Source organism: Telopea speciosissima, chromosome 4, assembly GCF_018873765.1.
Source record: "Telopea speciosissima isolate NSW1024214 ecotype Mountain lineage chromosome 4, Tspe_v1, whole genome shotgun sequence".
NCBI lineage: Eukaryota > Viridiplantae > Streptophyta > Magnoliopsida > Proteales > Proteaceae > Telopea > Telopea speciosissima.
Window position 1 is genome coordinate 68,179,864 of NC_057919.1, and position 16,219 is coordinate 68,196,082.

General features: G+C 40.3%; 2 protein-coding genes across 3 annotated transcripts; both read left to right on the forward strand.

The window, feature by feature from the left end:
- The first annotated feature begins 218 nt into the window (after positions 1 to 218).
- LOC122658252 (probable protein phosphatase 2C 5) lies at positions 219 to 4,706 on the forward strand. 2 transcript variants are annotated; one of them, XM_043853169.1, is made up of 8 exons: positions 219 to 295; positions 399 to 765; positions 860 to 1,031; positions 1,129 to 1,341; positions 1,474 to 1,586; positions 1,698 to 1,823; positions 1,916 to 2,148; positions 4,158 to 4,706. In XM_043853169.1, exons 2-8 carry the CDS (start codon positions 556 to 558, stop codon positions 4,372 to 4,374), a joined length of 1,284 nt encoding a protein of 427 aa, XP_043709104.1. In that variant the 5' UTR covers positions 219 to 295; positions 399 to 555; the 3' UTR covers positions 4,375 to 4,706. The 2 variants fall into 2 exon arrangements, with proteins under 2 accessions (XP_043709104.1, XP_043709103.1); XM_043853168.1 differs by having other exon boundaries at positions 221 to 295; positions 1,129 to 1,346; positions 1,479 to 1,586.
- Positions 4,707 to 14,299: 9,593 nt separating this feature from the next.
- LOC122660506 (wall-associated receptor kinase-like 20) lies at positions 14,300 to 14,933 on the forward strand. The gene has a single exon (XM_043855838.1). It carries the CDS (start codon positions 14,308 to 14,310, stop codon positions 14,902 to 14,904), a length of 597 nt encoding a protein of 198 aa, XP_043711773.1. The 5' UTR covers positions 14,300 to 14,307; the 3' UTR covers positions 14,905 to 14,933.
- Positions 14,934 to 16,219: the final 1,286 nt, after the last annotated feature.

Genomic DNA, 16,219 nt, shown 5'->3' on the forward strand with positions numbered 1-16,219 from the left:
CTCTCTCTCTTCTCTCTCTCCACTCTGTTAACTGCATCCGCTGGTAATGCCGAATTCCTAGGGTTTCGTACTTCACTGGTTCAGTAAGGTTTTGCCGTTGTTGAGGATAACTTGTTCGATTCAACCAAGTAGTATTTGGTTGAAGGTTTCAGTGTTTATTTACAGGTAACATTCTAACTGACGAAATTTCCAGAAGGATTTGTAAGTATCATCTCTTCAGTGCTTCAATCTCTTCTTCTCTGATACGAAATCCTCATCGATTGCGACTTGCGAGAGGACTGTAGTGTTTCCCATTGTAAGGTTAGAGTTTCTATAATTTTGCTTAATTTGACATTTTGTGCATTCGTTTCATGTTTGTGTTTGCTGTTCTTTATGTAATTCATTGCACTGTAATGTAGATTGTACATAGGGAAATTTTCGATCAGTTGATTCACACTTATGATTTTGCTCGGGTTAAAATGACAAAATTGTGTGAATGGCCCTTACGATATTCATTTTGAATGTATTAGGGGTTTCCGTATGAAGGTGTTAGAGATGTCTGAAACATAGATTGATATGAGCCTGACCGAAGTTTCAGTGATGAAATCTCCCTTGGTTCCACTCGCCACCTTGATGGGTCGCGAGCTTAGGAACGAGAAGGTTGAGAAACCTTCCATCAAATATGGACAGGCTGCTCTAGCCAAGAAAGGAGAGGATTACTTTCTTATAAGACCAGATTGTCAGAGGATTCCGGGGAATCCAGCGTCGTCCTTCTCAGTATTTGCGGTACTCTCTCTTCCTCCTCCTCCCTGTTTTGGCCTGCTTGCATATTTTTCTCGAGTTGTCCATGTTGATACATAAATTTGGAGTTTGTTGTCAGATCTTTGATGGGCACAATGGCATCTCAGCTGCTATATACGCCAAGGAGAATCTGCTAAATAATGTTATGAGTGCAATCCCGCAAGGCATTGGTAGGGAAGAGTGGCTTCAATCCCTCCCTCGGGCATTAGTTGCGGCTTTTGTGAAGACTGACATAGAGTTTCAAAGGAGAGGTAAGCATAAACTATTTTTTTATTCTTTCAATTTTCTACATTGATCCCTTTTGTTTCTGGTGTTCTTTTGATCAATGTATTGGTATGTGGTCTACAGGAGAAACATCTGGTACAACAGTTACCCTAGTTGTGATTGACGGATGGACAGTGACAGTTGCATCTGTAGGGGATTCACGATGCATATTGGATACACATGGGGGTGTGGTTTCTATTTTGACCGTTGATCACAGGCTAGAAGAGAATTCTGAAGAAAGGGAGCGTGTGACTGCAAGTGGTGGTGAAGTGGGAAGACTTAATGTTTATGGAAGTACTGAGGTATTGAAAGTAAAATTTAACATGTTCACTGATTCTTCTTGCTGAAAGATTTCTTAGTGTTGCACTCTTTCTCTCCCCCTCCCCCCCTCTTATCATTAAGGGTAGTCATTTAATCCCTTGCATTTTTCACAGGTGGGTCCCCTTCGCTGCTGGCCTGGAGGATTATGCCTTTCAAGGTCAATTGGTGATATGGATGTTGGGGAATTCATTGTTCCTATACCATACGTTAAGCAAGTTAAGGTGAGCGATTTGGTGAGAGGCTCAGCAAGTTCTCCTAGTTGGCAAGTTTGCTTTATATGGTGAAATTTAAGTTTCAAAGGTGTTTATGTTACTGCTTTTATGAATTCATAGCTTTCGAATGCTGGGGGAAGGTTAATTATTGCTTCTGATGGAATCTGGGATGCTTTGTCATCTGAGATGGCTGCAAAATCATGCCGGGGTTTGCCTGCTGAGCTTGCTGCAAAGCTTGTTGTGAAGGTGATGTTTAACTTCGGTTATGTTATTTTTAGCATACTCATGCCTTTTTATTATACTCTGCTTTGCACCTATCTATTTCTTTACTGTTTTAGGAAGCTCTGAGGTCAAGAGGTCTAAAAGATGATACAACCTGCCTAGTTGTTGACATCATTCCACCTGAACATTCTGTTCTGCCACCAACTCCAAAGAAGAAACAGAATAAACTCAGTTCGATTATCTTTGGGAAAAGATCTCTGAATTCTTTCAGTAGATCAACTAGCAAGCGTTCCTCTGTTGGGGTTGTGGAGGAGCTGTTTGAAGAGGGTTCTGCAATACTTGCAGAAAGGTATGTGTTATAAACTTGCCTTAGCCACTTCGCATCTGATCATTACTATCAACTTGTGTGTACTGTGCAATTAGTAGTGGTTCCTGCTTTATGTGTATGTGACACTTTTCATGAATTCTTTTTTAACAGTCTTCAGGAGTTGACGTTTATTCTACTTTCATGCTCTTGCAATTATCTTTAAGGAATGTACGTTATAGTTGACTATTGATTAAGTTATAATAATAAAAAGGGTTATCACAATTTACATTATGAATTTAGGCCTATTTGAGATGGCTCAATTTGCTTATAGATGGTTTGATGATGGCATTGGAAGATAATTCTTTTCCCCATTCTTTGTTGTAACTTCTTTCCTCTAACCTTCTCTTTTCTTGGTTGATATCAACTAAGATTTTATAGATGAGATAAAATAAGAGTACAGTAATACCAGCAGAGTGCACCTGTCCCTTGAGGGTTTAGTCCCAAATAAGCAGGGAAATTTTTTATGAGAAAGGTCTTTTGAGGAGGATGTGGCTGCATAAGATGTTCCCTTGGAGATTTCCTTTCTTATTAGGTTGTTTGCTAATTGTTTGAAGAACAGTGAATTCCATTTAATGTGAAACTTTTGTTTTCTTCACCTCTCTCTCTCTCTTATCATCTTCCTCTACTACTATCATGGCTGAGCTTCAATTTCGGAACAAGCCCTCTTCCTTTCTGACTGACGGGATTGTTTTCATTGGATGAGCCTTGGCAGCTCTGTTACTCTAAGCTTTCTGTAAGATGCCGTCTTCACTCCTTTCACATAGAAATAGGGCAATGAGGCTCAAGAAATAAACCCCAGTTCATCTTCATATGTTACATCATCTACCATGGATAAACGTGCTTGAGAATTCTGCAAAGAGATGGTGAAGGAAAATCGAAAATAGCAACTGCATTTGCCCTCTCAGAGTGTTTACAAAATGAACTAGATTTTCGCTGTTTGTTTAACCTTTTAAAAAGTCCAACTCTGGAGACAGTATGATGTCTTTTCTGTTCCGTCTCTTCCTATTTCGGCTGCATTTGAACATTACGCTAAGGGCACATACACTGTTCCGTTCAGGGTTGCGAATCAAAATTGTCCGTTTTTATTCAATGTGGAGTGGTTTAATAATAGAAATAGAGAAGATTGGTGCGGCTTCACAGTTCCTGTATTAGGAGTACATTGAACCAGCTTTTCAATTTGATCCACAACTCAATTTGTGAGGTCAAACTAACCCAAACTCAAAATTCAGGTTTAATGGCTGCCTAAATTTCAATGGATTGGAACGGTATAGAGAGCACAACCTGGTGGTCCAGGGATGGGCCAACATGATATAGAGGTAAAGGTGCTGAGCTGGGTGAGCCTCAACCCCTAGGATTTTGAACTTTCAATTTGGAGAATAACAGTAATAAATGAAGGTGCAGGAATTCAGGTGATAGCAAAAGAAAAATGCATGCAGAAGCCACAGATATTTGAATTTCCCTTTTGGGGCTGTAAATAGTGCTGGGTAAGGAGAGACGATAGTGTCAGTGCAAATAATAGAAAATAGAAAAGATAAAATTAGGCATTTATACCATTTGATGTCAGAAGATTTGGTGGTCATAATGTGGATGCGCATGTGATTATAAATCCTGTGCAATTATACTATGGCTCCAGTACTTGAACCCTACTGGTTTGGGGACCAAGGTGTCATCGGTGCTTGTATGATAAATTGATCTTCCAAATGGTCATTTCACAGCCTTTGTTCTTGCATAATAAAACTTTAGCGCACAAAAACTTAGAACTCTTAGAGCCACAGAGGTGTCATTTTCTCTGCTACTGCTTTGCCAGTTAAACACCTTCCGTGGATATGTTTATTTGTGCTTCACGGCTCTCTTTGTTCCTGTAATATTCACAGAATTGCGATCACTCATTACTGCCTGTTTTAGGCTAATACTTGATCTACATTTATAGTTGGATTTCTCACCATTCATTGGAATCTAGCATTTCTTATTTGGCTGTTATGGTATTGCAGGTTGGGTAAGGATTTTCCCAAGACAAACTCAGGGATATTCAGGTGTGCAGTGTGCCAAGTGGATCAACCGCCAAGTGATGGTTTGTCTGTTAATTCCGGATCTTTCTTCTCACCTGGATCACAGCCTTGGCAAGGTCCATTCCTTTGCACAAACTGTCGGATGAAGAAGGATGCCATGGAAGGAAAACGGCCAAACTCAACTAAAGTGACCACATAGTTGATTTTCTGGTAAATTGCATAGTATATGTTTATAGTTATTTGTCTTCAGTAGTGTGATCTTATTCATTGGGAAAACACTTTTTTAGATTTGAGAGCTCATTACTGAGGAAGGGTTGATTTGAGTTATATTCTTGGTGGTGATTTTTATGTCCCTGTAAGAAGGAATAGATTATGTAGGTCCTGTGAAGAAAGTAGGGTGTGTTGATTCTGGTCTGTGTCTGATTGGAGACTAGCCATAAAAACGTACTGTTCGTATATATGATTCTGATAGGGTGCTAACAGCTTGAATTTGTATGTAACATTTGTGATGGCGACATATTTCTTAGTGCAGCAACTCTCTTGTGATTTTTTGATATATTAGTTTTGGAGATTCAACAGCCTTGTAGCGGTTTTTTTTTTTTTTTTTAAAGACTTGGGATCAGTTTTGGTGGAGGATGGATGTCACCTAGATCTGCCATGTGTTAGATCATGTGGAGCTGAAATTACATGGACTGGTAGATCCAAAGCCCTGCCGTTAACACCTCAAGTTTTCAGTGTACCTGGAGTTAGCCATATGGCAAAATAAAGCTTGGAATAATACTTTTCCTCCAAGAGGGTGCATGGATATATGAAAGTGGACACGAGGGTGGATTTGAGGTTGAAATTTGACATGTGATTTATTAAATCATTTTTTGGATATCTATTTGTTGGAGAATTACCGAATCACTTTTTCAGGTGTAATCAACCCCGTTCTTCAAATGCCCCGTCTCCGATGGAAGCAGGATTTGATACCAAGACCTCGCTACAACCAAGGCCATATTGGTACTGCTAACCTAAAGATGTTAATTGTTGCACCTTTACAATAAGATTCCTATTAGCGTCTCCTTTAGACATTTGTCTCCACTCAAGATGCTGAATTTTACACATTAAGACTTTTTGGTATGCATTCTAGGTTAATTTTACATTCTCGGATGATAAAAATAGTTGTTTTAACCATCCAAGAATGCAAAATTGGCCTAGAACACATTCCAAGAATGCCTACCAAACACAGCCTAAAATTTCTACTAGGAAGGAAATGCATTAACTAAATTTGGCTTACTTTGGTTTTCATTTGAGCCAAGTGCTTTGTGTGTTTGATAGTCACCCTTTGAAGGGTTTTTTGGTCCTTCAAGGTGTCATTATGCCTGGTAAAATATAACATTTCACTATTTATCACTTGATGGTACATGGATTAGTTCATGTGATAGAAGGTTTTTGATTTTTTAATGGGATGTGAGGCTCCAATATAGGGTAGGGTAGAGTTCATAAAAGATTTATAAGTATAGCAAGAAGCAATGGAGAAAACTCCCATGACCATCCTTCATAGGTTTGCCTTAACCATGTTACAATTTCATGGCAATCCATCCAGACTTCTAATCTTACCCAGTCTTGCTTTTTTGCTCCTTTCAATCCTTGAAGAAACCCTCCTAACTTTGATTCCTATAAGCTGCCTCCCTACAAAACATAATTGATATATAGAACAACAAAATTGAGAATTAACCAATAAGATAGACACCAACATGCAGTCCCCCTCCCCTATAATTACACCCTCTTATTGATGAATAAAAGTTCTAAAAGTCTCTTAGCAATGCTCCAAGTCTCATCCAACTGTTAAAAATGATGGATGAAGAGATAACGATGAAGAAAAATTGGATCCCCCAAAAAATAATGAGAAAGGATCATTCTCATCGGATAACCATCAAGAGAGTTTTCTTTTTAGATTCTTTTCTCCAAATCAGTGGGAGATACCCTTGGATCAAGGTTTCGATATTATATCGACCCTATCGATATCGCCAAAGATCAATACTGAGATGATATTTATACCAATCGATACTTGATCACTTTTTTAATGTTTTATCCGATTCTAAACTAATATCCTAATACCAAATCTATATTGATAGGATGCCCCTAATAACCTACGAATGACAAGTGCTTTTTCTTGTGTAAATCCTATTTTAATAGAAAATTTTCTGATAAAAAATCAGAGATTTTTTCCTTGGAGATGAAAAATTCGGTAGATCAACTTACAAATTCTTCCTCAATTAATTAAAGACATCTCATGCCTTTCTATTGGTCTTTATGGTATGGATATCATCGAAGACCGATAATTAAAAGTTGGTCTCCCACTACCCAAGTGAGGACCTACTGTTTTTTTCCCATCTAAAGTCCTTCGTCTTTGAGGCAAACAAAATATCTGAGTTGCTTCCCTCTTGGGAAATGTTAATTTTGTTGATAAGTGGTTAGCAATCCTATAAGAGATCCATAATATTCTAAACCACATTCTTTATTCATATTTTCCACTAATAAAGCCAAATGTTCCCTACTTAAAACTTTGTCCTTTCCTCTAATATATCAATTATAAATCTTTCATTCTATTCCTTCGAGAAAATCCACTTCAAAGGCAATGGGATTCCTCTCCTTGGACAAGAAGCACTTAATATTCTAAATCAGAGAGTGCATCTACCATTTTTTTTTATATATATTTTATTTGTGGATTTTTATTGACATCCTTAACGTGTTATAATTTTTAATATAATATACAATTTTTTCTAATTAACATAAATAATGTTTTTTTGGTAGAAAGAAGGCTATTCATTCATGTGCGCTCAACGCCAAGCAAAGGAATTCAAGAAACATAAAGCAGATACAAGACATGATAAACATAAGGTATGGATATACCAAAACTAAGGAGTGGAAATTGACCCGGTCTCACATGCCATTGACTGGGCCATCCAGACTAGGGAATGGGTCACAACTACTTCCCTAGATAAAAATTTGTAGACATAGCTAAAGTTAAGCGCATCCACATGCGTGCCAATAGAGGGGTCCCCATATGTGCCGAAAAGACCAATGCCAAACTGCCCACACGTGCCGTCATGCTACCACATCTTACTTTCAAACAGACTTGTCGGATCGGCACAGGTTTGCTGGATCGACGAGTGGAGCTTCGACCGACGATAAGAAGACCACCAAAATCATTGCCACAACCTACTTTTGAACAGATTGGAGAAGGATGATGAAGATTGAATGGCGACTGGAGCTTTGGAGCCGACGGTAACCTTGGTGCCACCAACACCCGAGTCAGCATCACCTGCAAACACAAACAAAGAAAAAAGAAAAATAGAAGCTCCCTTATTTGGAAGCCCCTCGGCATTGTCCACAGAGAGCCCAAAATCTGAAATAATGAAGTTGTGGATGACGATGATGGAGATGTGAAGCCAGACATAGGAGCTAGGGTCACTAATACAGACTGAAATGAGGGAGAAATTGTCAAGACGGAAGGTAACTACGAACCAGGTCTTTAGATCTCCGGTATCTGCAGCGGCAGAACCCCTTTCATCTCCGGTTCCATTCTCCCTGCCTGTGTAATCTCTAGCACTTCCCACCGAGGAAACTTTGCCAAGATCCGACATCAGTGCCAAGATCTAAAACAGATCTGAAATGAAATGAAGAGAGTGAGAATAGGAGATGGAGACCTGGTTAGAGTGGGATCTGAGATGGGGGCGAGGGAGAGAAGGAGAAGAAAGGGAAGGAAAAGGGGAACAGGGAACGGTGGAGCTCTGGAACAAATCTGAAATTAAAAGAGACGAGTGAGAATAGAAGACGGAGCACTAAAACCTGTAGCGCCAAGATCTGAAACATATCAGAAATGAAATGAGGCGAGTGAGATATAGATCTAAGATGGGGCTGTTAGTGAGAAATCCAACACCCACACACAGGAGCACAGCGCACGTGGTGGAAATAGCGCGGGCGTGCCAGGACCTTTGACACAGGCCCAAACGGAGCTAGAAATGGCCTGTCTTAGCTTCCGACTAGGACGAAATGGGCCTGTTCTACCTTCAGACCGAGATAAAATGGTCTGTCCTGACTGGCGAAACGGCCTGTTCTAAGAGGTCAGAAGCAGCCCGTTCTGACTTCGAACCAGGACGAGAAGGGGATCCTTCCATGCCTGAGTAGCTCTAAGGTCTTTTGGGTGAAAGCAAATCACGATGGACAAAGCAAGGAAGAAGATTGAAGATCAAATTGCTTACTTGCAGTCAGTATCCGGTGGAGTCATTACAACTTACGAAATCCGACATTGATGAGACATACAACTTGACATTTATAGTACAACTACTTTAATGGCTTGTTCTAAGACGAAATGACCCATTTATAGTAGAACTACTCTATGACCAAATCGCATAATCTCAAAGAAGCGGATTTGATGAAGCTTCACAACTCTGCCAGCCATGGATTGATGGAGCTTGCAACTTGATGGTAATGGTGGTTGTCTTCTGAAACACGGGTCAAAAGACCAGACTGTTGGAGTTGTTCACCAAGCATTTTCCAAAAACGATCTTGGTGAAGCTTCCACAACCCTGCCAGCCTCGGACTGATGAAGTTCGTAACTCGATGATGATGGTTGTCTTCTGAAACACGGGCCAAAAGACATGGTTGCTGGAGTTATTCTCCAAGTAAGGCCTACATGAATGCCCCTTAAAACAAAAGCCAATGAGGCATTGGTGGCTGGAACCCAACTCTAGCAAAAATTACAGAAGGGATGAAAGATTACATCCTGAAAGATAAAAACTGGAAATGATAAAATAAAGATAAAGTGCAGATGGGTTTTGTTGATCCGTTGAGTGCCCCTTCTTCAATGGAGACTTTTTCCATTTATAGATGGATCCCATAAATGCTCCTACTTGGTAATTATCATAACTACTGCACCCATGTACCTACAATCCCTTGTTTCAATGCCACATGTACTTAACTTTTGCCCATGACCCCTTTGTGAAGTAATTCCCACTATTGCATCTCCTACTTTTCAGATTGCTTCCTAGTGTAGTGGACCCCTTTCATTCCAAAGTAATAATCTCCTGTGCCATGTGGCCATGTGGGATTTCTAACCTCCCACCATCTATAGTCATGGCGGGTCCCACCTTTCCACTTGGTTATTCAAATTTAAAAGGATAACTCCTTGATGGCAGCGTGCAATGCACGACCTTGTGGCACGTATAAATAAATCCCAATTTATGAAATTGGAGTGCAAACAATGCCCCTCACAATCCCATATGAACGAGGCCACACGAGTTCGAATGGGATTGTGAATATATTTTTATCAGTCTCCAATTTGGGCTCTTGACTGAAATACGATGCCACTGTCAGGAATGGATATTGCTGCCTCTGGTTTGTCTGATTCAGGAATGGGATCTTTCATCGACACTTCTTCTTCCTTGAACCATCATGATTTTGCTTTCTGGTGTCCCACCGGGCGTGCCAAAATGTGTTGGTGAGAAATCCAACACCCACACACAGGGGCACAACACACATGGTGGAAATAGCGCGGGCATGCCAGGGCCTTTGACGCAGGCCCAAATGGAACTGGAAACGGCCTGTCTTAGCTTTCGACCAGGACAAAATGGGCCTGTTCTACCTTCAAATCTAGACAAAATGGTCTGTCCTGACTGGTGAAATGGCCTCTTCTAAGAGGTCGAAAACAGCCCGTTCTGACTTCGAACCAGGATGAAAAGGGGATCCTTTCATGCCTGAGTAGGTCTAAGGTCTTTTGGGTAAAAGCAAATCACGATGGACAAAGCAAGGAAAAAGATTGAAGATCAAATTGCTTACTTGCAGTCTGTATCCGTTGGAGTCATTACAACTTACAAAATTCAACATTGATGAGACACACAACTTGACATTTACAGTACAACTACTTTAACGGCCTGTTCTAAGACGAAACGACCCGTTTATAGTAGAACTACTCTACGACCAAATCGCATAATCTCAAAGAAACGGATTTGATGAAGCTTCACAACTCTGCCAGCCATGGATTGATGGAGTTTGCAACTTGATGTTAATGGTGGTTGTCTTTTGAAACACGGGCCAAAAGACAAGACTGTTGGAGTTGTTCTCTAAGCATCTTCCAAAAATAGTCTTGATGAAGCTTCCACAACCCTGCCAGCCTCGGACTGATGAAGTTTATTGCTGGATGATGATGGTTGTCTTCTGAAACATGGGCCAAAAGACATGGTTGCTGGAGTTATTCTCCAAGCAAGGCCTACATGAATGCCCCTTGAAACACAAGCCAATGAGGCATTGGTGGCTGGAACCCAACTCCAGCAAAAATTACAGAAGGGATGAAAGATTACATCCTGAAAGATAAAAACTGAAAATGATAAAATAAAAATAAAGAGCAGATGGGTTTTGTTGATCCGTTGAGTGCTCCCTTCTTCAATGGAGACTTTTCCCTTTTATAGATTGATCCCATAAATGCTCCTACTTGGTAGTTATCATAACTACTACATCCATGTACCTACAATCTCTTGTTTCAATGTCACATGTCCTTGACTTTTGCCCATGATCCATTTGTGAAGTAATTCCCACTATTGCATCTCCTACTTTTCAGATTGCTTCTTAGCGTGGTGGGACCCTTTCATTGCAAAGTAATAACCTCCTGTGCCATGTGGCCATGTGGGATTTGCAACCTCCCACCATCTATAGTCATGGCGAGTCCCATCTTTCCACTTGGTTATTTAAATTTAAAAGGGTAACTCTTTGATGGCAGCGTGCAATGCACGGTCTTGTGGCACATATAAACAAATTCCAATTTATGAAATTGGGATGCAAACAATGCCCCTCACAATCCCGTTTGAACGACGACCCACGAGTTCGAATAGGATTGTGGATATATTTTTATCGGTCTCCAATTTGGGCTCTTGATCGAAATACGACGTCACTATCAGGAATGGATATTGCTGCCCCTGGTTTGCCTGATTCAAGAATGGGATCCTTCATCGACACTTCTTCTTCCTTGAACCATCACGATTTTGCTTTCTGGTGTCCCATCGGGTGTGCCAAAATGTGTTGGTGAGAAATCCAACACCCACACACAGGGGCACAACGCACGTGGTGGAAATAGCGCGGGCATGCCAGGGCCTTTGACGTAGGCCCAAACGGAGCTGGAAACGGCCTATCTTAGCTTCCGACCAGGACGAAACGGGCCTGTTCTACCTTCAGACTGAGACAAAATGGTCTGTCCTGACTGGCGAAATGGTCTCTTCTAAGAGGTCGGAAACGGCCCGTTCTGACTTTGAACCAGGACGAGAAGGGGATCCTTCCATGCCTGAGTAGCTCTAAGGTCTTTTGGGTAAAAGCAAATCACGATAGACAAAGCAAGGAAGAAGATTGAAGATTAAATTGCTTACTTGCAGTCAGTATCCGTTGGAGTTATTACAACTTACAAAATTCGACATTGATGAGACATACAACTTGACATTTATAGTACAACTACTTTAACAGCCTGTTCTAAGACGAAACGACCCGTTTATAGTAGAACTACTCTACGACCAAATTGCATAATCTCAAAGAAACGGATTTGATGAAGCTTCACAACTCTGCCAGCCATGGATTGATAGAGCTTGCAACTTGATGTTAATGGTGGTTGTCTGTTGAAACACGGGCCAAAAGACAAGACTGTTGGAGTTGTTCTCCAAGCATCTTCCAAAAATGGTTTTGATGAAGCTTCCACAACCCTACCAGCCTCGGACTGATGAAGTTCGCAACTCGATGATGATGGTTGTCTTCTGAAACATGGGCCAAAATACGTGGTTGCTGGAGTTATTCTCCAAGCAAGGCCTACATGAATGCCCCTTGAAACACAAGCCAATGAGGCATTGGTGGCTGGAACCCAACTCTAGCAAAAATTACAGAAGGGATGAAAGATTACATTCTGAAAGATAAAAACTGGAAATGATAAAATAAAGATAAAGTGCAGATGAGTTTTGTTGATCTGTTGAATGCCCCTTCTTCAATGGAGACTTTTCCCTTTTATAGATGGATCCCATAAATGCTCCTACTTGGTAGTTATCATAACTACTGTACCCATGTACCTACAATCTCTTGTTTCAATGCCACATGTCCTTGACTTTTGCCCATGACCCCTTTGTGAAGTAATTCCCACTATTGCATCTCCTACTTTTCAGATTGCTTCCTAGTGTGGTGGGCCCCTTTCATTCCAAAGTAATAACCTCCTGTGCCATGTGGCCATGTGGGGTTTGTAACCTCCCACCATCTATAGTCATGGCGGGTCCTACCTTTCCACTTGGTTATTCAAATTTAAAAAGGTAACTCCTTGATGGCAGCATGCAATGCACGGCCTTGTGACACGTATAAACAAATTCAAATTTGTGAAATTGGGGTGCAAACAGGGGCCAAGGAGAGAAGGAGAAGAAAGGGAAAGGGAAGAAAAAGGAAAGATGGAACACGCCACTGGGGGCGGAGGAGGCCACGCCACAAGGGCGGAGTAGCTACATCGTGAGCTGAAGGTCATGCAACTGTCAGTGAGGAGTTATTAGGGTTTTTATTTCACCAATGCTTTCATCTCTCTATGACTTCAGTTCTGAACCCCAAGCGGGACGGAAAATGATTTTGATAATGACATGATATTAACTCATTTTTGTATTATTTTTGAAAATCCTTTTACATCCTTAAATCAAATAATTTTTAAAAATAAGATAGGAGATAATTAAGAGAGCTGAAATAGGAGAGTAAATCAATAATCTCTTGGGACTACTGCTATCTATTAACGGGTACAATGTGCCTAGTATGTTTGTTTATTATAAATTGGATAAATTACACCTAGGATACTTAACATTTAGACCATCACCTCTAGAAACTTCTTCCCACCAATGGGGAGATGGTTTGACCTAGAGAAAGCATGCATATATTAAGGCTTGATTTGGTTTATTATCCCCCCCCCTTTGCTTCTCTCTCTCCCTCTCATTATGGAGAGTCCGGATCCTCTACTTTCGCCTGCCCCTACTTCCATGTGCGCCCTACACACAATGGGGCGCGCGAAGACCGCCTTACCCCTTCCCGAGCACCTTGCCCAAGCGGTGGTAAGGCAATCTTTGCACGCCTCATTGTGTGTAGGGTGCACACGGAAGTAGGGGCAAGCGGAAGTAAAGGATGTCGATTCCATTATGGATGGGTGCTCCAATTGTTCTGCCAGAGGAGAGGAAAGAAATATTGCTAAAAATTATATCAATAGATAAAATTATAAGGGGAAAGATTGTTTGAGCCACGGGATAGGGTATGCTATTACTTTTGTTTAAGATACGTGATATTTATGATGTGTACCTCAAACGTAATTTCTCTAAACATTACGTTAACCTATAAGTTTTTTGGGGCGCTGTTCTCTGTGTTGCAGCGCAGGCTGCGCCCAAGCACATGGGGGTGGGCACAATGACCACCCTACCCCCTAAGTGGCAGGCCCATGTACCTGGGTGTAGCCTGCGCTGCGGCACAGAAAACATTCTCCCAAATTATTTTTTTTGTGAAAGTGATCTCCACGCGGCTACTGGTATCATCATGCTCCCGCTCACATTCTCTCTTCCTTCATATATGGTCTTCCCTTGTCCTTGTTTACGAAATTGTGTGACATCTCTTTCATTGCTCCCAATGACTTGGCAATCAAAAATTCCATCACAAACCCGGCAATGTGTCAATCCCTTGTCCAAAAATTTAGTTATACATCACACGTGTTATATACTAAAGAAGCATTTGACAATCAAGCCAGAGAATCTATTGATCCAATGTATGTGATCCAACAGTGAACACCACTTAGGCATTTTGCCACTAAAAAGGGACAGGTGTCTCTAGTGCAATTTTACAATTAGGCACTAAAGTATATTCTAGGGTCACTTTTAAAAAAAGTGTAGGCCATGACACGTGTCTAAACATTACTTGAACATGTGCCAAACCACTAAAGAAAATTATTGTACAACTAAAAGATTGGTACATCTGTTATCCATATGGGTCCATATCTTGGTTTACTATAGTGAAGTACTATGAACTTGTTATAAATAGCCTCTTAGGAATATAGCTTCTTTAACAAACCCTAACCATGAGAAAGGTAGTGGTGATCATGGCTTCTATGTTCATTTTATTAGTAGCTCATTTATCTGCACTTGACCAGTGCTCTAAATGTGGTAAAATGGAGGTTCCATACCCTCTTAGCACTGCTGACAACTGTGGTGATTCTAATTACAGAGTCTACTGCAACAATGGAACCTTAGAGTTCTTATCTCAACAGAAATCTTATTATAAGATACTAAGCATTGATGCAAATGCTTCTAGGCTTATAATAAGACCGCCGGAGATCGAGAAGAAGAAGTGTTACTCATCTGATGTTATGGTTGGAGGATTAAAGATCAATGAAGCCTCTCCATTCAATATATCTAAACGCAATACAGTTATGTTATTTAATTGTTCAAAGGATATCCTTAAGTCACCTTTGAACTGTTCTTCAAACAGTTTGTGTAGGCAATATGAAGAGAAAATTAAGGAAGGGAAAAGTTGTCGCAACACTCTATGTTGTACTTTCTTGAAAGATGCATCAATGACTTCACATTTTATCAGAGTTAGGGTTGGAGGTTGCACTGCATATACTAGTGTGGTGGAGTTGAAGGCTTCAGACCCTCCAACTTCTTGGAATTATGGTATAGAGCTACAATGGATTCCACTTAATTAATTAAGTGTAACTAATGTGTTTTAAATTTGCTGTTTTTGATTAGGGAGCTTGTACTTGGTCTTACTCCACTTTGTGATCTAATAATATAGTCTTCTTGTTGCCCTCTATGGTTATAATAAAATGGGCCTCAGAGTTTCCTAGATCTTATGAAATAAGAATAATATGCTTTTAAACAACGTCAAATTTACTTGTTTTGTAATTAATTTTGTTATACAATTTCCCCTTTATTTTAAAGATAAAGCCTGGCAAAATAACAATGAGGATTCCTTCATTTGGGTGCTCATAGTTGTCACAGGTTTTAATTTTTGTTTCGGGTTTTTGATTTTCAACCTAATTTGTTAAGAATTAATCGGATTGAAGAGTTTCTATTCACCCATGGTGGGGAAGAAAATCTTTTCATCTACCCAATATATAAGAAGACCCTATAATTAGACTGGAGAAGAGTATTTCGGACCATGAACAATAGAGGTGAAGAGATTCTCTCTCTTTCTTAAGTGAAGGAATGTCCCTTCCTACCTTTACTATAGAGCGAGAAAAAGTCTGATGTGAAATTACTTCATTTGCCCCTCAATCTATATGGCAATATGTAATGCTAAGGTTGTTGAGGCAGGTATATATATATCATGACTTCACTATTAAGGTGAAAATTTTCCTCCAGTGTGGGTGAACGATGGAGGGTCATAATTACTCTATCCCCAAATAAATAAAGGTCCAGCCTTTCATTATTCCCAAATCCTCTATCTCAAGCCAAAAAGGGGGTTGGTAAAGAGAGATCCCTTCACTGTTGGTGAAAGGAAACTGGGTCTTTTTCATCAATGCTTGTTGAGCTCATTTAATTAGACTTATCAAACATTTGTTTTTAACCCCTAATAATAAGCACACTTAGAGATTTCTAATAGATTTGTCCAAAATTAACCCAAAAAAGATGATGATGTGGACATGTAGTGAGTAGTGTGTGTGTGTGTGTGTGTGTGTGTGCGCAAATGGGCAATTACAATGTGTCCAATGGATCCAATTGATGCATCGATTTAAATATTATTATTCACTTTGTTGAGGTCCTTTCTACCTATCACTGTCTGAGTTTTCCTTTTTGCTCTTTTACATTTTTAAGCCAGAGGTTTCCGGAAGGTAGTTGGGAAGTGGTGGGGGGTGGTTGTCCAACTCTTTACTTTCTTCAGGTCTTTTATCTCTACCAAAAGTCTATATAAATGAGCTCAACAAACATTGATGGGAGGACTGAGTTTCTCTTCACCCATGGTTCACCAAGTCTTGTTTTGGCTGTTGGATGGGACTCTTGGAATAGTGAAGGGCATTT

Bases quoted from the DNA above. Each gene is read 5' to 3' on its own strand.
- LOC122660506 (XM_043855838.1), top strand. From the start codon at position 14,308: ATGTTCATTTTATTAGTAGCTCATTTATCTGCACTTGACCAGTGCTCT.
- LOC122658252 (XM_043853169.1), top strand. From the start codon at position 556: ATGAGCCTGACCGAAGTTTCAGTGATGAAATCTCCCTTGGTTCCACTC. The intron at 1,342-1,473 runs CTGAGGTATTGA...CCTTGCATTTTT, and splicing joins ACTTAATGTTTATGGAAGTA to CACAGGTGGGTCCCCTTCGC. The intron at 1,587-1,697 runs GTGAGCGATTTG...ATGAATTCATAG, and splicing joins CATACGTTAAGCAAGTTAAG to CTTTCGAATGCTGGGGGAAG.